This window comes from Anolis sagrei, chromosome Y (assembly GCF_037176765.1).
Source record: "Anolis sagrei isolate rAnoSag1 chromosome Y, rAnoSag1.mat, whole genome shotgun sequence".
NCBI lineage: Eukaryota > Metazoa > Chordata > Lepidosauria > Squamata > Dactyloidae > Anolis > Anolis sagrei.
In genome coordinates, this window is record NC_090035.1 from 39,258,276 (window position 1) to 39,282,043 (window position 23,768).

The following is a 23,768-nucleotide window of genomic DNA, read 5'->3' on the forward strand; positions in this document are numbered from 1 at the left end:
TCCTGCTTCCCGATCTGTGAGCGCAGGCAGCGGGGCGGGGGCAACCCCCTCGGGCTTGCACTTCTGGAGTGACGTATCCGGACTACAGTGAGGGAGGGAGGGACAGCGCCCACAGGCTAGGCTTACACTTTCCGCAAATGACATCTCGGAGTAGTAGTACAAAGTGAGGGAGAGACAAGCGTCTCAAGGGACTTCGGTAGGCCGGGCCTGCACTTTCCGGAAGTGATGCGTCCGGGCTACATGCGAGTGAGTAAGTGGGAGGCGGCGTCCTTATGGGTTTCCGTAGGCCGGGCCTGCACTTTTGGCAGCCCTCCGGAAGTGACGCGTCCAGAGCGCCAGCGGAGTGAGCGATCGAGCGCGAGACGGGCGGCGGCGGCCTGTCAGCTCTTTCCGTGCCGCCGCCGCCGAGGATGGCGCTGTCGCCTCCTCCCCGTCCCGCGGCATCTCTCCCGCCAGGCCCTTCCCTGGCCTCGGAGCCGCCCCCTTCTGCTTCTCCTCCGGCTCCCTCTGTTGCTTCTCCTCTTCCTCCTCCCCCGCCGGGGGTACTGCGGGTGCCGGCGCTATTTCTGGCCTGGTACACACTGAGCGCGGGCGGCAACGTGGTGAACAAGGTGCTGCTGGACGTGTTCCCGCGCCCAGTGACGGTCTCGCTGTGTCACGTGCTGGGCCTGGTGGCGCTGCTCCCGCCGCTGCTCCGCGCCTGGAGGGTGCCCGCCGCCGGCCCCGCGCAGCTCCCGCCCCGCGCCTACCCGCGCCTCATCCTCCCGCTCGCCTTCGGGAAGTACCTCGCCTCCGTCTCCGCACACGTCTCCCTCTGGAGGGTGCCCGTCTCCTACGCCCACACCGGTAAGACCGACTCCACCACACCCTTCCCCTCGGCCTCTGCATTAGCATCAGAATCCAGGGGAGACCCCAAGGGCCACCCTCTCCATCCCGCCTCAATATCAATTATAATAATAGAGTTTGAAGAGAGCACATTGGACAAGTTTCCTTGCTAGAAGGTCATGGTGACCTTGTAGAATGAAGTGTAAGGTTTCTCAGTTCCTACTTGAGGTGATATATGATAGCTGGGTCGGGAAGCTCCGAGCGTTAGGGAGATGCTGCCAAGGCTGCTGTGAATAAGGGAAGTGAGGGGGTGGAGAGAGCAAAGGAAAGGATAGAAAGGAGGGGACGCTTAGGGTAAGGATTCGGGCAAAGTTTAGGGTTTGGGTTATGGTAAGTGTAAGGGTTAAGGTTTACGGTTAGGGTATGCTTTAAGGTTAGCGTAAGGATTAGGGTTTGGGTTACAGTTACGGTTAGGGGTTATGGTTAGGGTACGGGTTTGGGTTTGGGTAAGGGGTTAGGCTTAGTCTTACCCTATGGTTCAGAGTTAGGGCAAGGGCTAGGGTTTCACCATTAAAAAATTCTTACATTCCTTCTATATCAGGGGTCCTCAAACTAAGGCCCGAGGGCCAGATACGGCCCTTCAAGGTCATTTACCCGACCATCACTCAGGGTCAACCTAAATCTGAAACGACTTGAAAGCATACAAAAATCTTATCTCATCAGCCGAAAGCAGGCCCACACTTCCGATTGCAATACTAATAAGTTTATACTAGCTTGGGGACCCGGCGTTGCCCGGGTTATTAGAGAAAGTGGGTAATGGCGGTTCTGTATGCCAAGTTTGGTCTTTATTGGTCTTTGGATAACGGCTGCATTATTTTCAGGAAGTGAGTGAAGGTACTTGAAGTCCCATCATCAATGGCCCATCCTCCTCCAAACAGCAGCAGGATATAGAGTGGGTCATGGGGGCTCTGTGTGCCAAGTTTGGTCTTTATCAGTCATTAGATGAGGATGGCAGTGGAGTCAGTAAGTGAGTGAAGGTACTGCAAGTCCCATCACCCAAAGTCCATCCCCTTTCAAACTGCAGCAGGACGTAAAGTGGGTCATGGGGGCTCTGTGTGCTAAGTTTGGTCTTGATCAGTCATTGGATGAGGATCACAGCAGTCTCAGAACATGAGTTAAGGTACTGCAAGTCCCATAATCCATAGTCTCCCTCAAACATCACCAGAATGTTGAGTTGGCCATGGGGGCACTCTGTGCCAAGTTTGGTCTTTCTTGGTATTTGGATGAGTGTCACTGTGGTTTCAGGAAGTGAGTGAAGGTACTGCAAGTCCCATAATCCATTGTCCGTCCTCCTCCAAACAGCACCAGGATGTAGAGTCGCTCATGGGGGCTCTGTGTGCCAAGTTTGGTCTTGATTGGTCATTAGATGAGGGTTGCACCAGTCTTGGGAAGTGAGTGGAGGTACTTGAAGTCCCATCATCCATAGTCTGTTCTCTCCCAAACCTCACCAGAATGTTGTTGGCCATGGGGGCTCTCTGTGCCAAGTTTGGTCTTCATCAGTCATTGGATGAGGGTCTCAGTGGTTTCACTGAGTTAAGGTACTCTAAGTCCCTTCGTCCATGGTGCATCATCCTCCAAACCATACCAGGATGTAGAGTGCATCATGGAGACCCGGTGTGCCAAGTTTGGTCCTTATCGGAAATTGGATGATGTTTTGCAGTGGTCTCAGGAATTGAGCGAAGGTACTGCAAGTCCCAAAATCCATGCACGATCCACAGTCAAACCTCACCAGGGCATAAAGTGGGTCATGAGAGGTCTATGTGCCAAGTTTGGTGTTGTTCAGTCATTGTTGAGGGTCGCAGCAGTCTCGGAAAGCGAGTAGAGGTACTTCAAGTCCCATCATCCATGGCATGCCCTACTTCAAACCGTATTAGGATGTAGAGTGGGTCATGGGGGCTCTGTGTACCAAGTTTGGTTTTGTTTGGACATTAGATGAGGGTTGCAGCAGTCTTGGGAAGGGAGTGGAGGTACTTAAAGTCCCATCATCCATGGTCTGTCCTCCTCGAAAGTGCACCAGGATGCAGAGTGGGTCATGGGGACACTGTGTGCCAAGTTTGGTCTTGATCAGTCATTGGTGAGGGTCTCCGTGGTCTCAGGAAGTGAGCGAAGTGACTGCAAGTCCCATCATCCATTGTCAAATTCTTCCAAACCGCACCAGGATGTAGAGTGGGTTATGCGGGCTCTCTGTGAAAATTGTGGTCCTGATCCATCATTGTTGGCAGTTATAATGGTCTCAGGAAGGGAGTGCAGGTATTGCAAGTCCCATCGTCCATGGTGCATCCTCCTCCAAGCCGCACCAGGATGTAGAGTGCATCATGGAGACTCAGTGTGCCAAGTTTGGTCTTTGTTGGTAATTTGATGAGGGTTGCAGTGGTCTCAAGAATTGAGCAAAGGTACCGCAAGTCCCATAATCCATGGTCCATCCCGGACCAAACCATACCAGGACGTAAAGTGGGTCATGAGAGGTCTATGTGCCAAGTTTGGTCCTGATCAGTCATTGGATGAGGTTAACAGTGGTCTCAGAATGTGAGTGGTGGTACTGCAATTCCCATCATCCATGGTTCATCCTCCTCCAAACTGCAGTAGGATGTAGAGTGGGTGATGTGGGCTCTGTGTGCCTATTTCGGTCTGTATTGGTAGTGTTCTGACCCAGCCCCCGGCCTTTCCTTTCCTCTCTTTGTCATCTCGGAATGTTGGAATTGAGGCTGGCCAATCAGAGACCATATGCAAATTTCCTTCTGTCATGTCCCTGTTTCTGTCATGAACCCTTTTCTCCACCAGGAGCTCCTGTTGAAGCAGGCTAATCAGGGATCATATGCAAATAGCACCACAGCAGCAGCCAGTCAGAATCTTGGAACTTTCAGGCTGGCCAATCAGAAAGCCGGCACAAACTCCTCTGCCCTACGTCCTCCCTCTGCCCTACGTCCTCCCTCTGTCCTCCCACACATACAAACTTTGACTTTTATTATATACTAGCTTGGGGACCCGGTGCTGCCCGGGTTATTAGAGAAAGTGGGTAATGGCGGTTCTGTATGCCAAGTTTGGTCTTTATTGGTGTTTGGATAACGGCTGCATTATTTTCAGGAAGTGAGTGAAGGTACTTGAAGTCCCATCATCCATGGTCCATCCTCCTAAAAACAGCAGCAGGATATAGAGTGGGTCATGGGGGCTCTGTGTGCCAAGTTTGGTCTTTATCAGTCATTAGATGAGGGTGGCAGTGGTGTCAGTAAGTGAGTGAAGGTACTGCAAGTCCCATCATCCGAAGTCCATCCTCTTTCAAACTGCAGCAGGATGTAGAGTGAGTCATGGTGGCTCTGTGTGCCAAGTTTGGACTTGATTGGTCATTAGATGTAGGTTGCAGCAGTCTTGGGGAGTAGAGGTACTTGAAGCCCCATCATCCATGGTCTGTCCTCCTCGAAAGTGCACCAGGATGTAGAGTGGGTGATGGGGTCTCCGTGTGCCAGTTTGGCCTTGATTGGTCATTGGATGTGGGTTGCAGTGGTTTCAGTAAGTGAGTAAAGATACTGCAAGTCCCATCATCCATGGTCCATCCCCCTTAGAAGTGAATCAGGATGTAGAGTGGGTCATTAGTACTTTGTGTGCCAAGTTTGGGCGTGGTCTGTGATTTGTAGGGGCTACAATGTTCTGTGAGAAATGAATCGGGTGAAGGTACTGCAAATCCCATCATTAGTGGCCCACACTGCCCTGAAGCGCACTGGAAGTCCCATCATCCATGGTCCGTTCTTCTCTAAACAGCATCGGGATGTAGAGTGGCTCATGGGGGCTCTGTGTGCGAAGTTTGGTCTTGATCAGACATTAGATGAGGGTTGCAGCAGTCTTGGGAAAGGAGTGGAGGTACTTGAAGTCCCATCATCCATGGTCTGTCCTCCACAAAAGTGCACCAGGTTGTAGAGTGGGTCATGGGGACTCTGTGTGCCAAGTTTGGTCTTGATCAGTCATTGGTGAGGGTCTCAGTGGTTTCAGGAATTGAGTGAAGTGACTGCAAGTCCCATCACCCATTGTCAAATTCTTCCAAACCGCAGCAGGATGTAGAGTGGGCCATGCGGGTTCTCTGTGTACATTGTGGTCTTGATCCATCATTGTTGGCAGTTGTAATGGTCTTAGGAAGGGAGTGCAGGTATTGCAAGTCCCATCATCCATGGTGCATCCTCCTCAAAACCGCAGCAGTATTTTGAATGCGTCATGGAGACACAGTGTGCCAAGTGTGGTCTGTATTGGTAATTGGATGAGGATTGCAGAGGTCTCAGGAATGGAGTGAAGGTACTGCAAGTCCCATAATCCATGGTCCATCCCCGGTCGAAGCACACCAGGGTGTAAAGTGGGTCATGAGAGGTGTACATTGGAAGAAGAGGAAAGATGGCTACCTCTTTTGGGGCCTAGCTAGGAAAAGGCAACCTAGAAGGCCTGCAAGGATTTGGCAGAAGGGTCAAAGGAGGCCGAGGTGAGGGGGCTTTGGGGGCCAGAAATGTTCAGAAGCATAAAAAGGCATCATTAAAAATATAATTATTGTTTTTCTCTGCTTTCATTGGAATAATGTAGTGCCATACCTTGTAGAAGGACAATGCTTTTTCAGATCACCCAGTCAGAAGCTGCCTTCTTGGACACAATGTAGAAGAGGGAAGCTGGCTGCCTCTTTTGGGGCCTAGCTGGGAGAAGGCAACCTAGAAGGCCTGCAAGGACTTAGCAGAAGGCCAATCAGAAACCATATGCAAATTTTCTTCTCTCATGTCCCTGCAGCTGTCATTAACCCTCTTTGCCACCAGGGGGCCCTGCTGAGGTTGGCCAATCAGAAACCATATGCAGATTTCCTTTCCCCTCTCAGCCACTTGAGAATCTTGGAACTTTCAGGCTGGCCAATCAGAGGCCATATGCAAATAGCACCACAGTGGCAGCCAATCAGAAAGCTGCCACAAACTCCTACCTATGTCCTCCCTCGCCCACAAACATTCTCTTTTATTATATACTAGCTTGGGGACCCGGCGTTGCCCGGGTTATTAGAGAAAGTGGGTTATGGCGGTTCCGTATGCCAAGTTTGGTCTTTATTGGTCTTTGGATAATGGCAGCATTATTTTCAGGAAGTGAGTGAAGGTACTTGAAGTCCCATCATCCATGGGCCATCCTCCTACAAACAGCAGCAGGATATAGAGTGGGTCATGGGGGCTCTGTGTGCCAAGTTTGGTCTTTATCAGTCATTAGATGAGGGTGGCAGTGGTGTCAGTAAGTGAGTGAAGGTATTGCAAGTCCCATCATCCAAAGTCCATCCCCTTTCAAATTGCAGCAGGATGTAGAGTGGATCATGGGGGCTCTGTCTGCCAAGTGTGGTCTTGATTGGTCATTAGAAGAGGGTTGCAGCAATCTTTGGAAGGGAGTGGAGGTACTTGAAGTCCCATCATCCATGGTCTGTCCTCCTCCAAACTGCACCAGGATGTAGAGTGGGTCATTGGTGCTCCATGTGCCAAGTTTAGTCTTGATTAGTCATTGGCGAGGGTCTCAGTGGTCTCAGGAAGTGAGCAAAGGTACTGTAAGTCCCATCATCCATCTCCAAAGTTTTCCAAATAACACCAGGACGTAAAGTGGGTCATGAGAGGTCTATGTGCCAAGTTTGGTGTTGATCCGTCATTGGATGAGGTTTGCAGAGGTCTCAGAATGAGAGTGAAGGTACTGGAAGTTCCATCATCCATGGTCCACCCTTCTCCAAAACTGCAGTAGGAGGTAGAGTGGGTCATGGGGGCTCTGTGTGCCAACTTTGTTGATTGATCATTAGATGAGTTCTGCAGCAGTCTTGGGGAGTGGAGGTACTTGAAGTCCCATCATCCATGGTCTGTCGTCCTCCAAACTGCTCCAGGATGTAGAGTGGGTCATTGAAGCTCCATGTGCCAAGTTTAGTCTTGATGAGTCATTGGTGAGGGTCTCAGTGGTCTCAGGAAGTGAGTGAAGTGACTGCAAGTCCCATCATCCATTGTTAAATTTTTCCAAACCGCACCAGGATGTAGAGTGGGTCATGCTGGGTCTCTGTGTAAATTGTGGTCCTGATCCATCATCGTTGGCAGTTGTAATGGTCTTCGGAAGGGAGTGCAGGTATTGCAAGTCCCATCGTCCATGGTGCATCCTCCTTCAAACTGCACCTGGATGTAGAGTGCGTCATGGAGACTCAGTGTGCCAAGTTTGGTATTTATTGGTAATTGGATGAGGGTTGCAGTGGTCTGAAAAATGAGCAATGGTACTGCAAGTCCCATAATCCATGGTCCATCCCCAGCCAAACCACACCAGGACGTAAAGTGGGTTATGAGAGGTCTCTGTGCGAAGTTTGGTCCTGATCAGTCATTGGATAAGGTTAACAGCGGTCTCAGAATGTGAGTGGTGGTACTGCAAGTCCCATCATCCACTGCAGTAGGATGTAGAGTGGGTGATGGGGGCTCTGTGTGCCTATTTCGGTGTGTATTGGTAGTGTTCTGACCCAGGCCCCGGCCTTTCCTTTCCTCTCTTTGTCATCTCGGAATCTTGCATTTGAGGCTGGCCAATCAGAGACCATATGCAAATTTCCTTCTGTCATGCCCCGTTTCTGCCATGAACCCTCTTCTCCACCAGGGGCTCCTATTGAAGCTGGCCAATCAGAGACCATATGCAAATAGCAGCACAGCGGCAGCCAATCAGAACGCTGGCACATACACCATCCGCCCTTCCTCTGTCCGATACAAACAAACACTCTTCTTTATTATATACTAGCTTGGGGACCCGGCGTTGCCCGGGTTATTAGAGAAAGTGGGTAATGGTGGTTCTGTATGCCAAGTTTGGTCTTTATTGGTCTTTGGATAACGGCTGCATTATTTTCAGGAAGTGAGTGAAGGTACTTCACTCCCATCATCCATGGCCCATCCTCCTACAAACAGCAGCAGGATATAGAGTGGGTCATGGGGGCTCTGTGTGCCAAGTTTGGTCTTTATCAGTCATTAGATGAGGGTGGCAGTGGTGTCAGTAAGTGAGTGAAGGTAGTGCAAGTCCCATCATCCAAAGTCCATCCTCTTTCAAACTGCAGCAGGATGTAGAGTGGATCATGGGGGCTCTGTGTGCCAAGTGTGGTCTTGATTGGTCATTAGAAGAGGGTTGCAGCAATCTTTGGAAGGGAGTGGAGGTACTTGAAGTCCCATCATCCATGGTCTGTCCTCCTCCAAACAGCACCAGGATGTAGAGTGGGTCGTTGGAGCTCCATGTGGCAAGTTTAGTCTTGATTAGTCATTGGCGAGGGTCTCAGTGGTCTCAGGAAGTGAGCAAAGGTACTGCAAGTCCCATCATCCATCTCCAAAGTTTTCCAAACAACACCAGGACGTAAAGTGGGTCATGAGAGGTCTATGTGCCAAGTTTGGTCTTGATCCGTCATTGGATGAGGTTTGCAGAGGTCTCACAATGTGAGTGAAGGTACTGGAAGTTCCATCATCCATGGTCCACCCTTCTCCAATACTGCAGCAGGATGTAGTGTGGGTCATGGGGGCTCTGTGTGCCAACGTTGGTCTTGATTGGTCATTAGATGAGTTTTGCAGCAGTCTTGGGTAGTGGAGGTACTTGAAGTCCCATCCATGGTCTGTCGTCCTCCAAACAGCTCCAGGATGTAGAGTGGGTCATTGAAGCTCCATGTGCCAAGTTTAGTCTTGATGAGTCATTGGCGAGGGTCTCAGTGGTCTCAGGAAGTGAGTGAAGCGACTGCAAGTCCCATCATCCATTGTCAAATTCTTCCAAACCGCACCAGGATGTAGAGTGGGTCATGCTGGGTCTCTGTGTAAATTGTGGTCCTGATCCATCATCGTTGGCAGTTGTAATGGTCTTAGGAAGGGAGTGCAGGTATTGCAAGTCCCATCGTCCATGATGCATCCTCCTTCAAACTGCACCTGGATGTAGAGTGCGTCATGGAGACACAGTGTGCCAAGTTTGGTATTTATTGGTAATTGGATGAGGGTTGCAATGACTGAAGAACTGAGCAGTGGTACTGCAAGTCCCATAATCCACGGTCCATCCCCGGCCAAACCACACCATGACATAAAGTGGGTCATGAGAGGTCTATGTGCGAAGTTTGGTCCTGATCAGACATTGGATAAGGTTAACAGCGGTCTCAGAATGTGAGTGGTGGTACTGCAAGTCCCATCATCCATGGTTCATACTCCTCCAAACTGCAGTAGGATGTAGAGTGGATGATGGGGGCTCTGTGTGCCTATTTCGGTCTGTATTGGGAGTGTTCTGAACCAGCCCCCGGCCTTTCCTTTCCTCTCTTTGTCATCTCGGAATGTTTAATTTGAGGCTGTCCAATCAGAGACCATATGCAAATTTCCTTCTCATGACTCCGTTTCTGTCATGAACTCTTTTCTCCACCAGGGGCTCCTCTTGAAGCTGGCCAATCAGTGACCATATGCAAATAGCAACGCTGCCCAGCCAATCGGAATCTTTGAACTTTCAGGCTGGCCAATCAGAGACCACAGTGGCAGCCAATCAGAAAGCGAGCACATACACCGCCACACTTTTGCCCTCCGCATACAAGTTTTGACTTTTATTATATACTAGCTTGGGGACCCGGCGCTGCCCGGGTTATTAGAGAAAGTGGGTAATGGCGGTTCTCTATTATTTATTATTTATTTATTTATTATTTGCATTTGTTAACCGCCACTCTCAGCCCGAAGGCGACTCGTGGCGGTGTACAGAACATAGAACATAAAGACAACAATTACAATAGATTAGGACTATAACATACATCTTACTAACACACAGCTAATTAAGCTAAAAATCCGCTTCGTCTTGTTTGAATCATAATCAATCTCGTAGTCATAGTCCATTCCGGTGGTCATTCCAAGAAAACAAAGCACTTAATTGAAGGCCTTTTCGAAGAGCCAGGTCTTCAGGCCCCTGCGGAAGGCCATGAGGGAAGGCACCTGTCTGATTGCAGCAGGGAGGGAGTTCCACAGCCGGGGGGCCACCACCGAGAAGGCCCGTTCTCTAGTCCCCGCCAGGCGTGCCTGTGAGGCAGGCGGGACCGAGAGAAGGGCCTCCCCGGACGATCTCAAGGTCCTCGTGGGCTCGTAGGCCGAGATGCGGTACTCAAGGTATTTTGGGCCGGAACCGTTTAGGGCTTTGCCAAGTTTGGTCTTTATTGGTCATTGGATGATGGTTGTATTGTTTTCAGGAAGTGAGTGAAGGTACTTGAAGTGCCATCATCCATGGTCCACCTTTCTCCAAACAGCAGCAGGATATAGAGTGGGTCATGGGGGCTCTGTGTGCTAAGTTTGGTCTAGATTGGTCTATGGATGATGGTTGCAGCGATCTTGGGAATGGAGTGGAGGTACTTGAAGTCCCATCATCCACGATCTGTCCTCCTCCAAACTGCACCAAGATGTAGAGTGGGTCATGGGGGCTCTGTGTGCTAAGTTTGGTCTTGATCAGTCATTGGATTAGGGTCGCAGTGGTTTCAGTAAGTGAGTAAACGTACTGCAAGTCCCATAATCCATGGTCAACCCTCCTCCAAAACTGCAGCAGGATGTAGAGTGGGTCATGGGGGCTCTGTGTGCCAAGTTTGGTCTAGATTGGTCATTAATGAGGGTTGCAGCAATCTTGGGAAGGGAGTGGAGGTACTTGAAGTCTCATCATCCATGGTCTGTCCTCCTCGAAAGTGCACCAGGATGTAGAGTGGGTCATGGAGACTCTGTGTGCCAAGTTTGGTCTTGATCAGTCATTGGCGAGGGTCTCAGTGGTCCCAGGAAGTGAGTGCAGTGACTGCAAGTCCCATCATGCATTGACAAATTCTTCCAAACCACACCAGGATGTAGAATGGGTCATGCAGGCTCTTTGTGTAAATTGTGGTGTTGACCCATCATTGTTGGCAGTTGTAATGGTCGTAGGAAGGTAGTGCAGGTATTGCAAGTCCCATCGTCCATGGTGCATCCTCCTTCAAACTGCACCTGGATGTAGAGTGCGTCATGGTGACTCAGTGTGCCAAGTTTGGTATTTTTTGGTATTTGGATGAGGGTTGCAGTGGTCTGATGAATTGAGCAATGGTACTGCAAGTCCCATAATCCACGGTCCATCCTCGGCCAAACCACAGCAGGACGTAAAGTGGGTCATGAGAGGTCTATGTGCCAAGTTTGGTCCTGATCAGTCATTGGATGAGGTTAACAGCGGTCTCAGAATGTGAATGATGGTACTGCAAGTCCCATCATCCATGGTTCATCCTCCTCCAAACTGCAGTAGGATGTCGAGTGGGTCTTGTGTGCTCTGTTTGCCAAGTGTGGTCTGTCTTGGTAATTGTCTGACTCAGCCCCCTCTGGCCTTTCCTTTCCTCTGTCATCTCGGAATCTTGGAATTGAAGCTGGCCATTGGCGAGGGTCTCAGTGGTCTCAGGAAGTGAGTGCAGTGACTGCAAGTCCCATCATCCATTGACAAATTCATGCAGGCTCTCTGTGTAAATTGTGGTCTTGACCCATCATTGTTGGCAGTTGTAATGGTCGTAGGGAAGGAGTGCAGGTATTGCAAGCCCCATTATCCATGGTGCATCCTCCTCCAAACTGCACCAGGATGTAGAGTGCATCATGGAGACTCAGTGTGCCAAGTTTGATCTTTATCGCTAATTGGATGAGGGTTGCAGTGGTCTCAAGAATTGAGCAAAGGTACTGCAAGTCCCATAATCCATGGTCCATCCCCAGCCAAACCACACCAGGACGTAAAGTGGGTCATGAGAGGTCTATGTGCCAAGTTTGGTCCTGATCAGTCATTGGATGAGGTTAACAGCGGTCTCAGAATGTGAATGATGGTACTGCAAGTCCCATCATCCATGGTTCATCCTTCTCCAAACTGCAGTAGGATGTAGAGTGGGTTTTGTGTGCTCTGTTTGCCAAGTGTGGTCTGTATTGGTAATGTTCTGACAGAGCCCCTGGCCTTTCCTTTCCTCTCTTTGTCATCTCGGAATCTTGGAATTGAGGCTGGCCAATCAGAGACCATATGCAAATTTCCTTCTGTCGTGTCCCTGTTTCTGTCATGAACATTTTTCTCCACCAGGGGCTTCTGTTGAAGCAGGCCAATCAGGGATTATATGCAAATAGCACCACAGCAGCAGCCAGTCAGAATCTTGGAACTTTCAGGCTGGCCAATCAGAAAGCCGGCACATACACCGCCACACATCCGCCGCATACAAGTTTTGACTTTTATTATATACTAGCTTGGGGACCCGGCGCTGCCCGGGTTATTAGAGAAAGTGGATAATGGCGGTTCTGTATGCCAAATTTGGTCTTTATTGGTCATTGTTTTCAGGAAGTGAGTGAAGGAACTTGAAGTCCCATCATCCATTGTCCGTCCTCCTCCAAACAGCATCGGGATGTAGAGTGGGTCAAGGTGGCTCTGTGTGCCAAGTTTGGTCTTGATCGGACATTACTAAGGGTTGCAGCAGTCTTGGGAAGGGAGTGGAGGTACTTGAAGCCCCATCATCCATGGTCTGTCCTCCTCGAAAGTGCACCAGGATGTAGAGTGGGTCATGGGGACTCTGTGCCAAGTTTGGTCTTGATCAGTCATTGGCGAGGGTCTCAGTGGTCTCAGGAAGTGAGTGAAGTGACTGCAAGTCCCATCATCCATTGTCAAATTCTTCCAATCCGCACCAGGATGAGTGGGTCATGTGGGCTCTCTGTGTAAATTGTGGTCCTGATCCATCATTATTGGCAGTTGTAATGGTCTTAGGAAGGGAGTGCAGGCATTGCAAGTTCCATCGTCCATGGTGCATCCTCCTCCAAACTGCACCAGGATGTAGAGTGTGTCATGGAGACTCAGTATGCCAAGTTTGGTATTTATCGGTAATTGGATGAGGGTTGCAGTGGTCTCAAGAATTGAGCAAAGGTACTGCAAGTCCCATAATCCATGGTCCATCCCCGGCCAAACCACACCAGACGTAAAGTGGGTAATGAGAGGTCTATGTTCCAAGTTTGGTCCTGATCAGTCATTGGATGAGGTTAACAGCGGTCTCAGAATGTGAGTGATAGTACTGCAAGTCCCATCATCCATGGTTGCAGTAGGATGTCGAGTCGGTCTTGCAGGCTCTGTGTGCCAAGTGTGGTCTGTATTGGTAATTGCTTGACTCAGCCCCCTCTGGCCTTTTCCTTTCCTCTCTTAGTCATCTCGGAATCTTGGAATTGAGGCTGGCCAATCAGAGACCATATGCAAATTTCCTTCTCATGTCCCCGTTTCTTCCATGAACTCTTTTCTCCACCAGAGGCTCCTATTGAAGCTGGCCAATCAGAGACCATATGCAAATAGCACCACTGCGGCAGCCAATCAGAATGTTGGAACTTTCAGGCTGGCCAATCAAAACGCTGGCACATATTCCTCCCGTCGCACCGCCACACTTTTGTCCGCCGCATACAAACTTTCACCTTTATTATATGTATAGATATAGATAAGATATAGATATAGATATAGATTTGTAAAAATTGTTCTTTTAAATTTTTTTTTGCACTACAAATAAGATGTGTGCAGTGTCCATAGGAATTTGTTCATTTTTTTCAAATTATAATCAGCCCCTCCAACAGTTTGAAGGACCTAACCTGGCCCTCTGTTCAAAAAGTTTGAGGACCCTTGTTCTATATTATCTGTCTCTGGCCTGGCTTACATTAGCTAAATCTCTCTTGTGCAAATAGCGCTCCTGAAGGAGCAATGTGGCCTCTCCGTAACGCTCGGAGCTTCCGGACCCAGCTATCATACTATTACCTGTGGCTGTGGATCAGTCTTCTCTGAAAGAACACGCCAAGATGCACAAAGGCTATAGATACCAAACGTCTTTATGGATCAGAATACAAGAGCCTTGCACTCCTGCCCGTATATATAGGCCTAGCTACAATATCATAAATAATGCAAGAGTCCTGGCACCTGGAAGTTGCCCCTTTCCAAATTCCAGACCCCACTCCCCCCCCCCCCCCCTCAGGGCCATTCACTTTTATGGCTGGTTCATATGTCCTGTCCTCCCTTTTGGCCATTTATTTGTTTATTTCGTACATGTGTAACCTGTCCTTCTTACCCCCGGGGATGGGGGGGACTCAGGACGGCTTCACAACAAGCACTCATTTGAGTGCTAACCACAGTCATAGACACATTTAAAACAGATCATTAAAATGCATTAAATCAAAAACATTTGATTAAAATGGTCATATGCTGTGTATCATAAAGTCGGATAGTTGGATGGCATGAAAACATTTATTTATTTATTTATTTACTTGTATACCGCCGTTTCTCAGCCTAACTGGCGACTCAACGCGGTTTACAACAAGATAATCAACAACAATATAATTTAAAACCATAAAAGCACAATATACAACATCAACACAACAATAACAACACAATGCATCTCATAACTAGAGTCGTGATCCAGATTCGTCGTCCATATTTCCATTCCTGTAATCGTCACATTCATTGCACTGATTAACCAAATGCTTGTTCAAACATCCAGGTTTTTAATCTTTTCCGGAACACCATTAGCGAGGGGGCTGATCTTACCTCCATGGGAAGGGCATTCCACAGCCGAGGGGCCACCACAGAAAAGGCCCTGTCTCTCGTCCCCGCCAGCCGCACCTGTGAAGCAGGCGGGATAGAGACCAGGGCCTCCCCAGAAGATCTAAGGGTCCTGGCGCGCTGATAGGCCGAGATACGTTCGGATAGGTAGGTTGGGCCAGAACCGTTTAGGGCTTTAAAGGCCAATGCCAGCACTTTGAATTGGGCTCGGTAGCAAATCGGCAGCCAGTGGAGCTGGTGCAGCAGAGGAGTAGTATGCTCCCTGCACTCCGCTCCTGTTAGTATCATGGCTGCCGAGCGTTGGACTAGTTGGAGCTTCCGAACCGTCTTCAAAGGCAGCCCCACGTAGAGTGTTGCAGTAATCTAAACGGGATGTGACCAGAGCATGGACTACCGTGGCCAAGTCAGACTTCCCAAGGTACGGGCGCAGTTGGCGCACGAGTTTTAACTGTGCGAATGCTCCCCTGGTCACTTCCGAGACCTGGGGTTCCAGGCTCAGCGATGAGTCCAGGATCATACCCAAACTGCGAACCTGCGTCTTCAGGGGGAGTGCGACCCCATCCAACACAGGCTGTAACCCTATACCCTGTTCGGCCTTACGACTAACCAGGAGTACCTCTGTCTTGTCTGGATTCAATTTCAATTTGTTCGCCCTCATCCAGACCGTCACAGCAGGAAGGCCTTCCTGAAATTTCCATCCACAGCATGCCCTGCATCCACCAAGCTTGTAACTTTATCAAAAAAGTGATGAGCCTGGCATGACTAATTATCTGGGTCCTTTTCAATCTGGTTTCAAGGCAGATTTCAAAACTGAGACAGCATTTGTTTATTTATTTATTTTATTTTATTTAAAGCATTTATATTCCGCCCTTTTTTCACTGAAGGGGACTCAGGGCAGAGCACAATGCATACATGCACAGCAAACATTCAATACCAGAACATAAACAAACTATAATCCTATGTACACACTAAAATCAGATGTCTTCATGTTAAAATCAACTGTTTAAAATTGTCTCAAATAGTCTATATTGACTCTGGTCAGCAGGGTAAAGTTTCTTATTGCCTTATTGCACTGACCCAAAGGCTTGGTCCCACAGCCAGGCTTTTACCATCTTTCTGAAGGACAGGAGGGAGGGAGCAGATCTAATCTCACCAGGGAGGGAGTTCTATAGCTCAGGGTCAATAACTGAGAAGGCCCTCTCTCTCTTCCCCGCCAAACACGTCTTTGACAGTGGTGGGACCAAGAGCAGGGCCTCCCTGGAAGATCTTCATCTCCGCAGTGATTCATAGAGGGAAATACGTTCAGACAGGTAAACTGGGCTGGAGCCATTTAGGATTTATAGGCCAAAGTTGGTACTTTGAATTGTGCTTGGTAGCAACTGGTAGGCAGTGGAGCTAGTTTCAACATGGGAGTTGTGTGCTCCCTGAATGCCAGTTATTAACCTGTCTACCTCTCGTTGAACTATTTGGAGCTTTCAAACAATCTTCAAAGGCAATCCCACGTAGAACATGTTGGAGTAGATGTATTGAGGGTGTGGACCTCTGTGGCCAAGTCTGACTTCCCAAGGTACGGGCGCAGCTGGCATACAAATTTTAGTTGTGCGACACCCCCTAGCCACCGTTGCAACCTAAGGTTTCAGGCTCAGCTATGAGTCCATGAAAACTCCCAATCAGAGCACTCGCATTTTCAAGGGGAGTGTAACCCCATCCAGCACAGGCAGAACCCTGTTCAGCCTTGGTAGACAATCATGTTCAGCCTTGGTGGATAATCTACCAAGAGAACTAGATAGGGGGAGTGCATTCCTGCTAGTTCTCCTGGACCTCTCAGCGGCTTTTGATACCATCAACCATGGCCTCTTTCTGGGCTGGGTCTCCAGGATGGGGCTCGGGGGCACTGTTTTGCAGTGGCTCTGCTCCTTCCTGGCGTGATGGACCCTTGGCCAGTGGCCTGCAGGGTCCCTCAGGGCTCCATTCTGGTTTTGAAGCTAAACATGTTTTTACCTGTCACAGGTGTAACATCTGTATAGTAGTTGGATTTTGGCCACCTTTAAACCTTCGCCTGTTTGATTTCTACATTGTGTCCAAATTTCAAAGCAATCAATGAAGTATTTTGGGAATTATGAGGTCACTCATAAATTGATATTTATATTTATATTTATATAGATTATTATTATTGCTTGTTTTTGAGGAATCTATTCTGATTTTAGTGATCCCAGCATTCCTTTCTAAGTGATTGCAGACTGCCTCCTTAATGATTTTCTCCAGGATTTTTCCTGGTCTTGATGTCAGGCTAACTCCTTCTCTTTCCAGTGAAGGCAACCATGCCCATCTGGGTGGTCCTGCTGTCCAGAATCATCATGAAGGAAAAACAGACAACCAAGGTAAGGGGAAAGGGAGAAACATGGTCCCTTCCCTGTTCTATGATGTTGCAGGGAAGATGAGGGTGCTAGGGACGGGTCTGGTTCAAGTCCCCCCACTCCCTCCATTGCCCTCCCTACTCTCTTCCCGCCTCTCCCAGGTCTACCTCTCCCTCGTCCCCATCATTGGCGGAGTGCTGCTGGCCACCGTCACAGAGCTCTCCTTTGACACCTGGGGCCTAGTCAGCGCTCTGGCCGCCACTCTCTGCTTCTCGCTGCAAAACATCTTCTCCAAGAAGGTCAGCGGACTCCTCTTCCTGCTCCTGCTTTATGTTCTGAGGATTCAGTGCTGGGTTGTCTTTTGCTGTCCCAAGGTGGCCGCTCTCCCTGCGGAAAGCAAAGCGGGGTTTTGTGTAATCTCAGCATGAGGAAGATGGTGGCGACTGTTTTGTAGAAGAGGAAATGAAGAGGGTGGCAGTGGCGAAAGGAATTCCAATAAGTAGTCAAATAAGGAGCTGGGAATGTTTAGCTTGGAGAAGAGAAGGCTGAGAGAATAGGGTTTAAGAGCTGTGTTTCAGTCTTTGAAACATGAAGGAGGGTGACAAACTGCTTTAATGTGTGTTTTGTAGAAATACAAGTTAATATATATCTGTTATATAACTCCAATTTAATAACTACATTTATTTAATTTTTACAATGTTGAAGGCTTTCATGCCCAGAATCACTGGGTTACTATGAGTTTTTCAGCCTGTATGACCATGTTCCAATAGAATTCTCTCCTGACATTTTACCCACATCTTTGGCAGTCATCCTCAGAGGTTTGTAAGGTCTGTTGGAAACTAGGAAAAATGGGTTTATATGTCTGTGGAATTTCCAAGGTGGGAGAAAGAATTTTTGTATCTTTGAGGCAAGTATGAATGATTCAGTTAGCCAGCTTGATTAGCATTGAAAAGCTTTGCAGCTTCAAAGCCTGACTGTTGCTGCCTGGGGGCATCCTTTCTTTGGGAAGTGTTAACTAGCACTTGATTTTTTGCTTTCTGAACTTCCCTGTTTCTGTGTGGTGCTCTTTATTTGCTGTCTTGATTCTGATGTTTTATAATTCTGGCTGTCACATTTTGTTCATTTTCATGGTTTTTCCTTTCTGTTGAAATTGTCCAGATGCTTCATGTGGATTCCAATGGCTTCTTTGTGTAGTCTGGCATGATGGTTGTTAGAGTGGTCCCACATTTCAGTGTTCTCCTATAATATGCTGTGTCCAGGTTGGGTCATGAAGTGCTCTGCTATGGCTGACTCCTCTGGTTGTCTGCAGTGCCTTTCATGTTCTTTGATTCATGTCTGTCCTGCATTTGTCCACAGCTGCAAGGCTTTTCAATGCTAATCAAGCTGGCCAATTGCAACATTCACACTTGCCTCCAACAGACAGGAGTTCTTTCTCCCATCCTGAAAACATTCCACAGATACATAAACTGCACTTGCCTCATTTCCAACAGACTTCACAAACCTCTTAGGATGCCTGGCACAGAGGCAGGCAAAACATCAGGAGAAAAATGCTACTGAAGATGGCCATACAAGCTGAAAAACTCATAGCAACCCAATTTTTACAATGTTTGTGTGTTTTGATTGTGCTGTGACCATCAAGCCACGAGGAAATGCAGGTAAGACATAAAATTATAAATTACTGAGGCTGGATCTACACTGCCCTCTCTCCCAGGATCAGATCCCAGGTTATCTGCTTTAAACTGTATTATATGATTACACTAACAGATAATCTAGGATCAAGTCCTGGGCTATAGGGCAGTGTAGAACCAGCCTCAGTCTCCAGAGCAGCAGAAAATAATAACAACAATAATAATATTTTTATTTCTTATCCACTTCTTCTTGAGGTGGGTCACAACACAGGTCAAATGGCAGGAAAAGAGCTCCCACTTAAATGTTCGGAAGAACTTCCTGATCATAAGATAGTAATATGTTTTCTCAAAGGACAGTAGAGTCCATTAAAAGCATTACAATACAATTTAAAATATAAAAATATTGAATTAGGAAATTTAGGTCTTGCTTCCTCTGGTTTGGTGACTCAGTCTAACCTAAATCACTTGTATTATCTGATATTTTCATTTATCCAACATTCTGCCGGCCCGTTCATGTCGGATTAGCGAGACTCTACTGTACAATGAAATTCATTGCCATCCCCAATGCACATTATATATGTACAATTTCAAAACAAAGCACCCCTCCTTCTAATCAGATTCGAATCGCTCTTGCGCAACCTCATAATGCCACATCAGTTTGAAACCTTAGAGCTCAATATAGAGTCCAACCTCTCTCTCAGCCTATTTGTTTGTATCATTAATTCAAAACAGGAATATTCAAGGTGAGTTGGATCCTTAAGAATATTCTGACCTTTTTAAAGCAGCTGGAATAAACTTCTTCCAAAGAGCAGAGAAAGAGGGCAAGAGTGATAGGTTGCCCCCTGGAGCGCCTTCCTATCTTCCTTATACAATCCTTTAAAGGACATGAAAACCTGCTGAAGTCCAGCAGAGAACAACTCTTGCAGACTCACAGGTCCAATTTTGCACTATAAAGGGGCATTTGAAGGGTTTGTTTGGCTGGCCTTGAGTTTAGGGGGAGCTGCGCGAAGGCAGGTACCAAAGGGATGGGTCTCCTTCTGAAAGGTCTGTTCTTTTAGGTCTTGAGGGATTCACGCATCCATCACCTTCGCTTGCTGAACATCCTGGGCTGCCATGCCGTCTTCTTCATGATCCCGACGTGGGTCCTGGTGGATCTGTCTTCCTTTCTTGTCGAGAATAACTTGGTAGGTTTGGGAAGGGAGACACTCCCCTTGCGCTGTCTTTCAGTTTCCCAATCATATTAGTTTGCTGCTGGCGTTTGGAAAAGAGGACTGTATTAACTCACCTTCCCAAAATTAGAGTGCACAATTAGATTTGTGTTAAAAACTATCTAGCCAGGTTTAAGCATAACTTTTAAACTCGTATCTTTGTGTTTAATCTCTGCTATGTATATTTTAATATGTATTTATTTATTTATGATATTTATTTACCGTAAATAAATAAACACAACAAGGCTGGGCTTTAGCACAGCGGGTTAACCACCAGCTGTAGTTAGTCTTGCCAGTAAAAAGATTGGCAGTTTGAAGCCTGGGTAAGGGTGAGCTCCTAACCTTTAGCCCAGCTTCTGCCTACCTAGCAGTTTGAAAACAAACGTGAATAGATAAATAGGTACTGCTTTAAAAGCAGGGAGGTATTTAAGGCACCCATAAAGAAATGCCAGAAAAATGCTGGTGATTTGATCAAGGAGGAAGTTTACAAACTAAGCTCTTTGGCAGGGAAGATGGAGCGACAGCACATGCACACACACACCATGGCCAGATCCAAGCAAAAGCCTCCAAGATGCTGAAGATGGGAAACTCTATATATAGATCTCTATTTATATAATAAGGAGGATGGAGCAAGCTTGTTTTCTGCGGCCCTGGACACTAGGATGTGGAACAATGGCTTCAAACTACAGGAAAGGAGATTCCACCTAAACATTAGGAAGAACTTCCTAACTTTAAGGAGAGCTGTTCAGGAGTTGAACTCTCTCTCTCTCTCTCTCTCTCTCTCTCTCTGCCCCAGTGTGGTGGAGGCACCTTCTTTGGAGGCTTTGAAACAGGCTGGGTGGCATCTATTGGGAGTGCTTTGAAGGTAATTTTCCTGCTTCTTGGAATAGATGCCCCATGATTGGAACAGATGGCCCATGAGGTCTCCTCCAACTCTTTGATTCTATGTACAGTTGTCTGTCTTGTCCATATATAACAGCATTGAATGTTCTGTGATCCACCCTGAGTCCCGTTCAGGGTGAGAAGGCGGAATATAGATACTATAAATAAATAAACAAAATATATTTTGTAGAAATACATTTTAGTACGTATCTATATATATATATGAATGCTTCTGTCATTGTTACTACCCTAAATACAAAAAAAACTACAGGGCCAAATGACCCCAAATTTGGCAACAACATGTTTCACAACGCAAGGTATGACCAACAATAATAAAAAACAAAAAACAAAATAACTTACAAATCGTAACAAAGGAGAAGATGCCACTGGGCATGCGTACAGGGACCGGGGGAGGGTTGTGTGTGCGCGTGCTCGCACACACAGGAGAGCTCCACGTGGCGGAGCCTGTGCCAGCAACGGCCTGAAGTCAGCCTCGGCTCCTCGCAGTTCTCCTGTAGAGGAAAGACATGGACCAGCCTGACCAAGGGAGCGGGAGGCAGAGGGGCCTCTTCTTACTCCTTCACCCTCCTCCCTTGGGAGTAGAAATTAGAAATCAGTATGCTGGAGGAGACAGAGGAGGAGGTCCGATTTAGCAGGACAAAGGAAGGGAAGGCAAAGGAAAGGAACTTCCATTTCAATGCTCTGCCATTCAAATTGTAGTTCAAACTCCCTTTCCTCTTTCATCCCCTTCCTTCCTTCTATTCCTTCTTGCTCTCTCCCTCATTCTTCTCTCCCTCCCTTCTCTCTTCCCCCATTTCCTCCCTTCGTGCCTTTTGTTCTTCCTCTCCTCCCTCCCTTCTCTCTTTCCTCTCCCTCCTCATTTTCCTCCTTCCGTCTCTCTTTCCTCTTTCCTTTCCTCCCTCTCTTCTCTCCTTCCCTTCTATAATTCCTCCTTCCCTTCTTCCTCCATCTTCAGCTCTCCCCTTGGGGGCTGCCATCAAGGGGTTCCAGTAAGCCCCCGCCCCTAATAAAGCAGAGTGTGCCAGGGAGGAAGGAAAGAAGGGGTGAGCCCAGTTCAGGCTCCTCATTAACTCCAAATGAGTTGGACATCCAAGCAGCTCCCAAGGTCAATTTCCCCCAATTTCCACCAGAATTCACCTTTGGGCATATTGAGAATTCATCCCAAGTTTGGTCCCGATCCCTCTTTGGGTTCACAGAGCTCACCAGATGAACAATTTCTCCCCATTCTCTTATCCACTCCAACTCCTCCTTCCCTCCCTTCTTTCTTCCCTTCCCTTTTCTACTTTTCTTCCTTCCTTTAATTCCTTCTCTCTTCCCTCTCCCTCCTCCCTCCCTCCCTCCCTTTCCATTTCTCCATTACTCCTCCCTCACTTGCTTTTCTTCCATTCCTTACCTTCTTTCCTTCCTTTCTCTCCCCCCCCCCCCAGCTTTATCCTCCTTTATTAAATCTATAGTTTAGATACATTCAGTCACCCCTTCTACTCTGACATGTAAAATCCAAATTATTTAGGACAGGATTACATGGCAGTGTAGACACACACACATACACAAATATGGATAGATGTTGGATCACTGGTTGGTGATATATACCTATATCTGTCTATATATATATATACATATGTAAAATTATAATACTTTATGTATTGCTATTATATATACTGCTATATAATACATGAATATTATATATATTATCTTGGGGACCCGACGCTGCCCGGGTTATTTGAGAAAGGAATTGTGTATCAAGGTTGATCTTTATCTGTTATTTATATGGTTCGCAGTGGTCTCAGAAAGTTAGTGAAGATACTGCGAGTCCCATCATCTGTGGTCCATCCTCCTCCAAATAGTACCAGAATGTAGAGTGGGTCATGGGGGCTCTGTGTGCCAAGTTTCAACTTGATCGGTCATTAGATGAGGGTTGCAAAAATCCTGGGAAGAGAGTGAAGGTACTTGAAGTCCCATCATTCATAGCCTGTCCTCCTTGAAAGTGCACTAGGATGTAGAGTGGGTCATGGGGGCTCTGTGTGCCAAGTTTTGTCTTGATCAGTCATTGGCGAGAGTCTCAGTGGTCTCAGGAAGTGAGTGAAGTTACTGCAAGTCCCATCACCCAACTCCAATTTTTTCCAAACCGCACTAGGTTTTTTTATTTGGTTTTTTATTATTGTTGGTCATACCTTGCGTTGTGAGACATCTTGTTGCCAAATTTGGGGTCATTTCATTCTGTCGTTTTTTTCTTTTGTTTTTAGGGTACTAACAACGACAGAAGCATTTATATATATATAGATACATACTAAAATGTATCATGCAGGCTCTCTGTGTGAATTGTGATCCTGATCCATCGTTTGCAGTTGTATTGGTCTTAGGAAAGGAGTGCATGTATTGCAAGTCCCATTGTCCATGGTGCATCCTCCTCCATACTGCACCAGGATGTAGAGTGCGTCATGAAGAAACAGTGTGTCAAGTTTGGTCTTTATAGGTAATTGGATGAGGGTTGCAGTGGTCTCAAGAATTGAGCAAAGGTACTGCAAGTCCCATAATCCATAGTCCATCCCCGGCCAAACCACACCAGGACATAAAGTGTGTCATGAGAGATCTATGTGCCAAGTTTGGATGAGGTTAACAGTGGTCTCAGAATGTGAGTGATGGTACTGCAAGACCCATCATCCATGGTTCATCCTCCTCCAAACTGCAGTAGGATGTAGAGTGGGTCATGGGGGCTCTGTGTGCCAAGTTTGGTCTGTATTGGTAATTTTCTGACTGAACCCCTGGCCTTTTCTTTTCCTCTCTTTGTTATCTTGGAATCTTGGAATTGTAGCTGGTCAATCAGAGACTATATGCAAATTTCCTTCTCTGTTTCTATCATGAACCCTTTTCTCCACCACGGGCACATACACTTCCGCCACACTTCTGCCGCATACAAACTTTGATTTTTCTTATAGACTAGCTTGGGGATCCGGCACTGCGCGAGTTATTTGAGAAAGGAATTGTGTATCAAGATTGGTCTTCGTTATATGGCTCGCAGTGGTCTCAGGAAGTTAGTGAAGGTACTGCGAGTCCCGTCATCTGTTGTCCAACCTCCTCAAAATTGCACCAGAATGGAGAGTGGGTGATGGGGGCTCTGTGTCCCAAGTTTTGTTCTTGAGCAATCATTGGATGAGGGTCACAGTGGTCTCAGAAAGTGAGTTTAGGTACGGCAAGTCCCATCATCCATAGTCTGTAATCTTTTCTTCACCAGGGGCTCTTAT

General features: G+C 47.5%; 1 protein-coding gene across 1 annotated transcript in view; it reads left to right on the plus strand.

Moving 5' to 3' along the window:
• LOC137095325 (solute carrier family 35 member E1-like) overlaps window positions 1-23,768 on the plus strand; it is a 45,987-nt gene continuing 22,219 nt past the window's right edge. Inside the window, 4 exon segments of the mRNA XM_067461824.1 lie at window positions 1-846; window positions 16,741-16,811; window positions 16,949-17,086; window positions 19,474-19,599. Of these exon segments, the coding sequence (XP_067317925.1) occupies window positions 411-846; window positions 16,741-16,811; window positions 16,949-17,086; window positions 19,474-19,599 (771 nt within the window). The 5' untranslated portion in view covers window positions 1-410.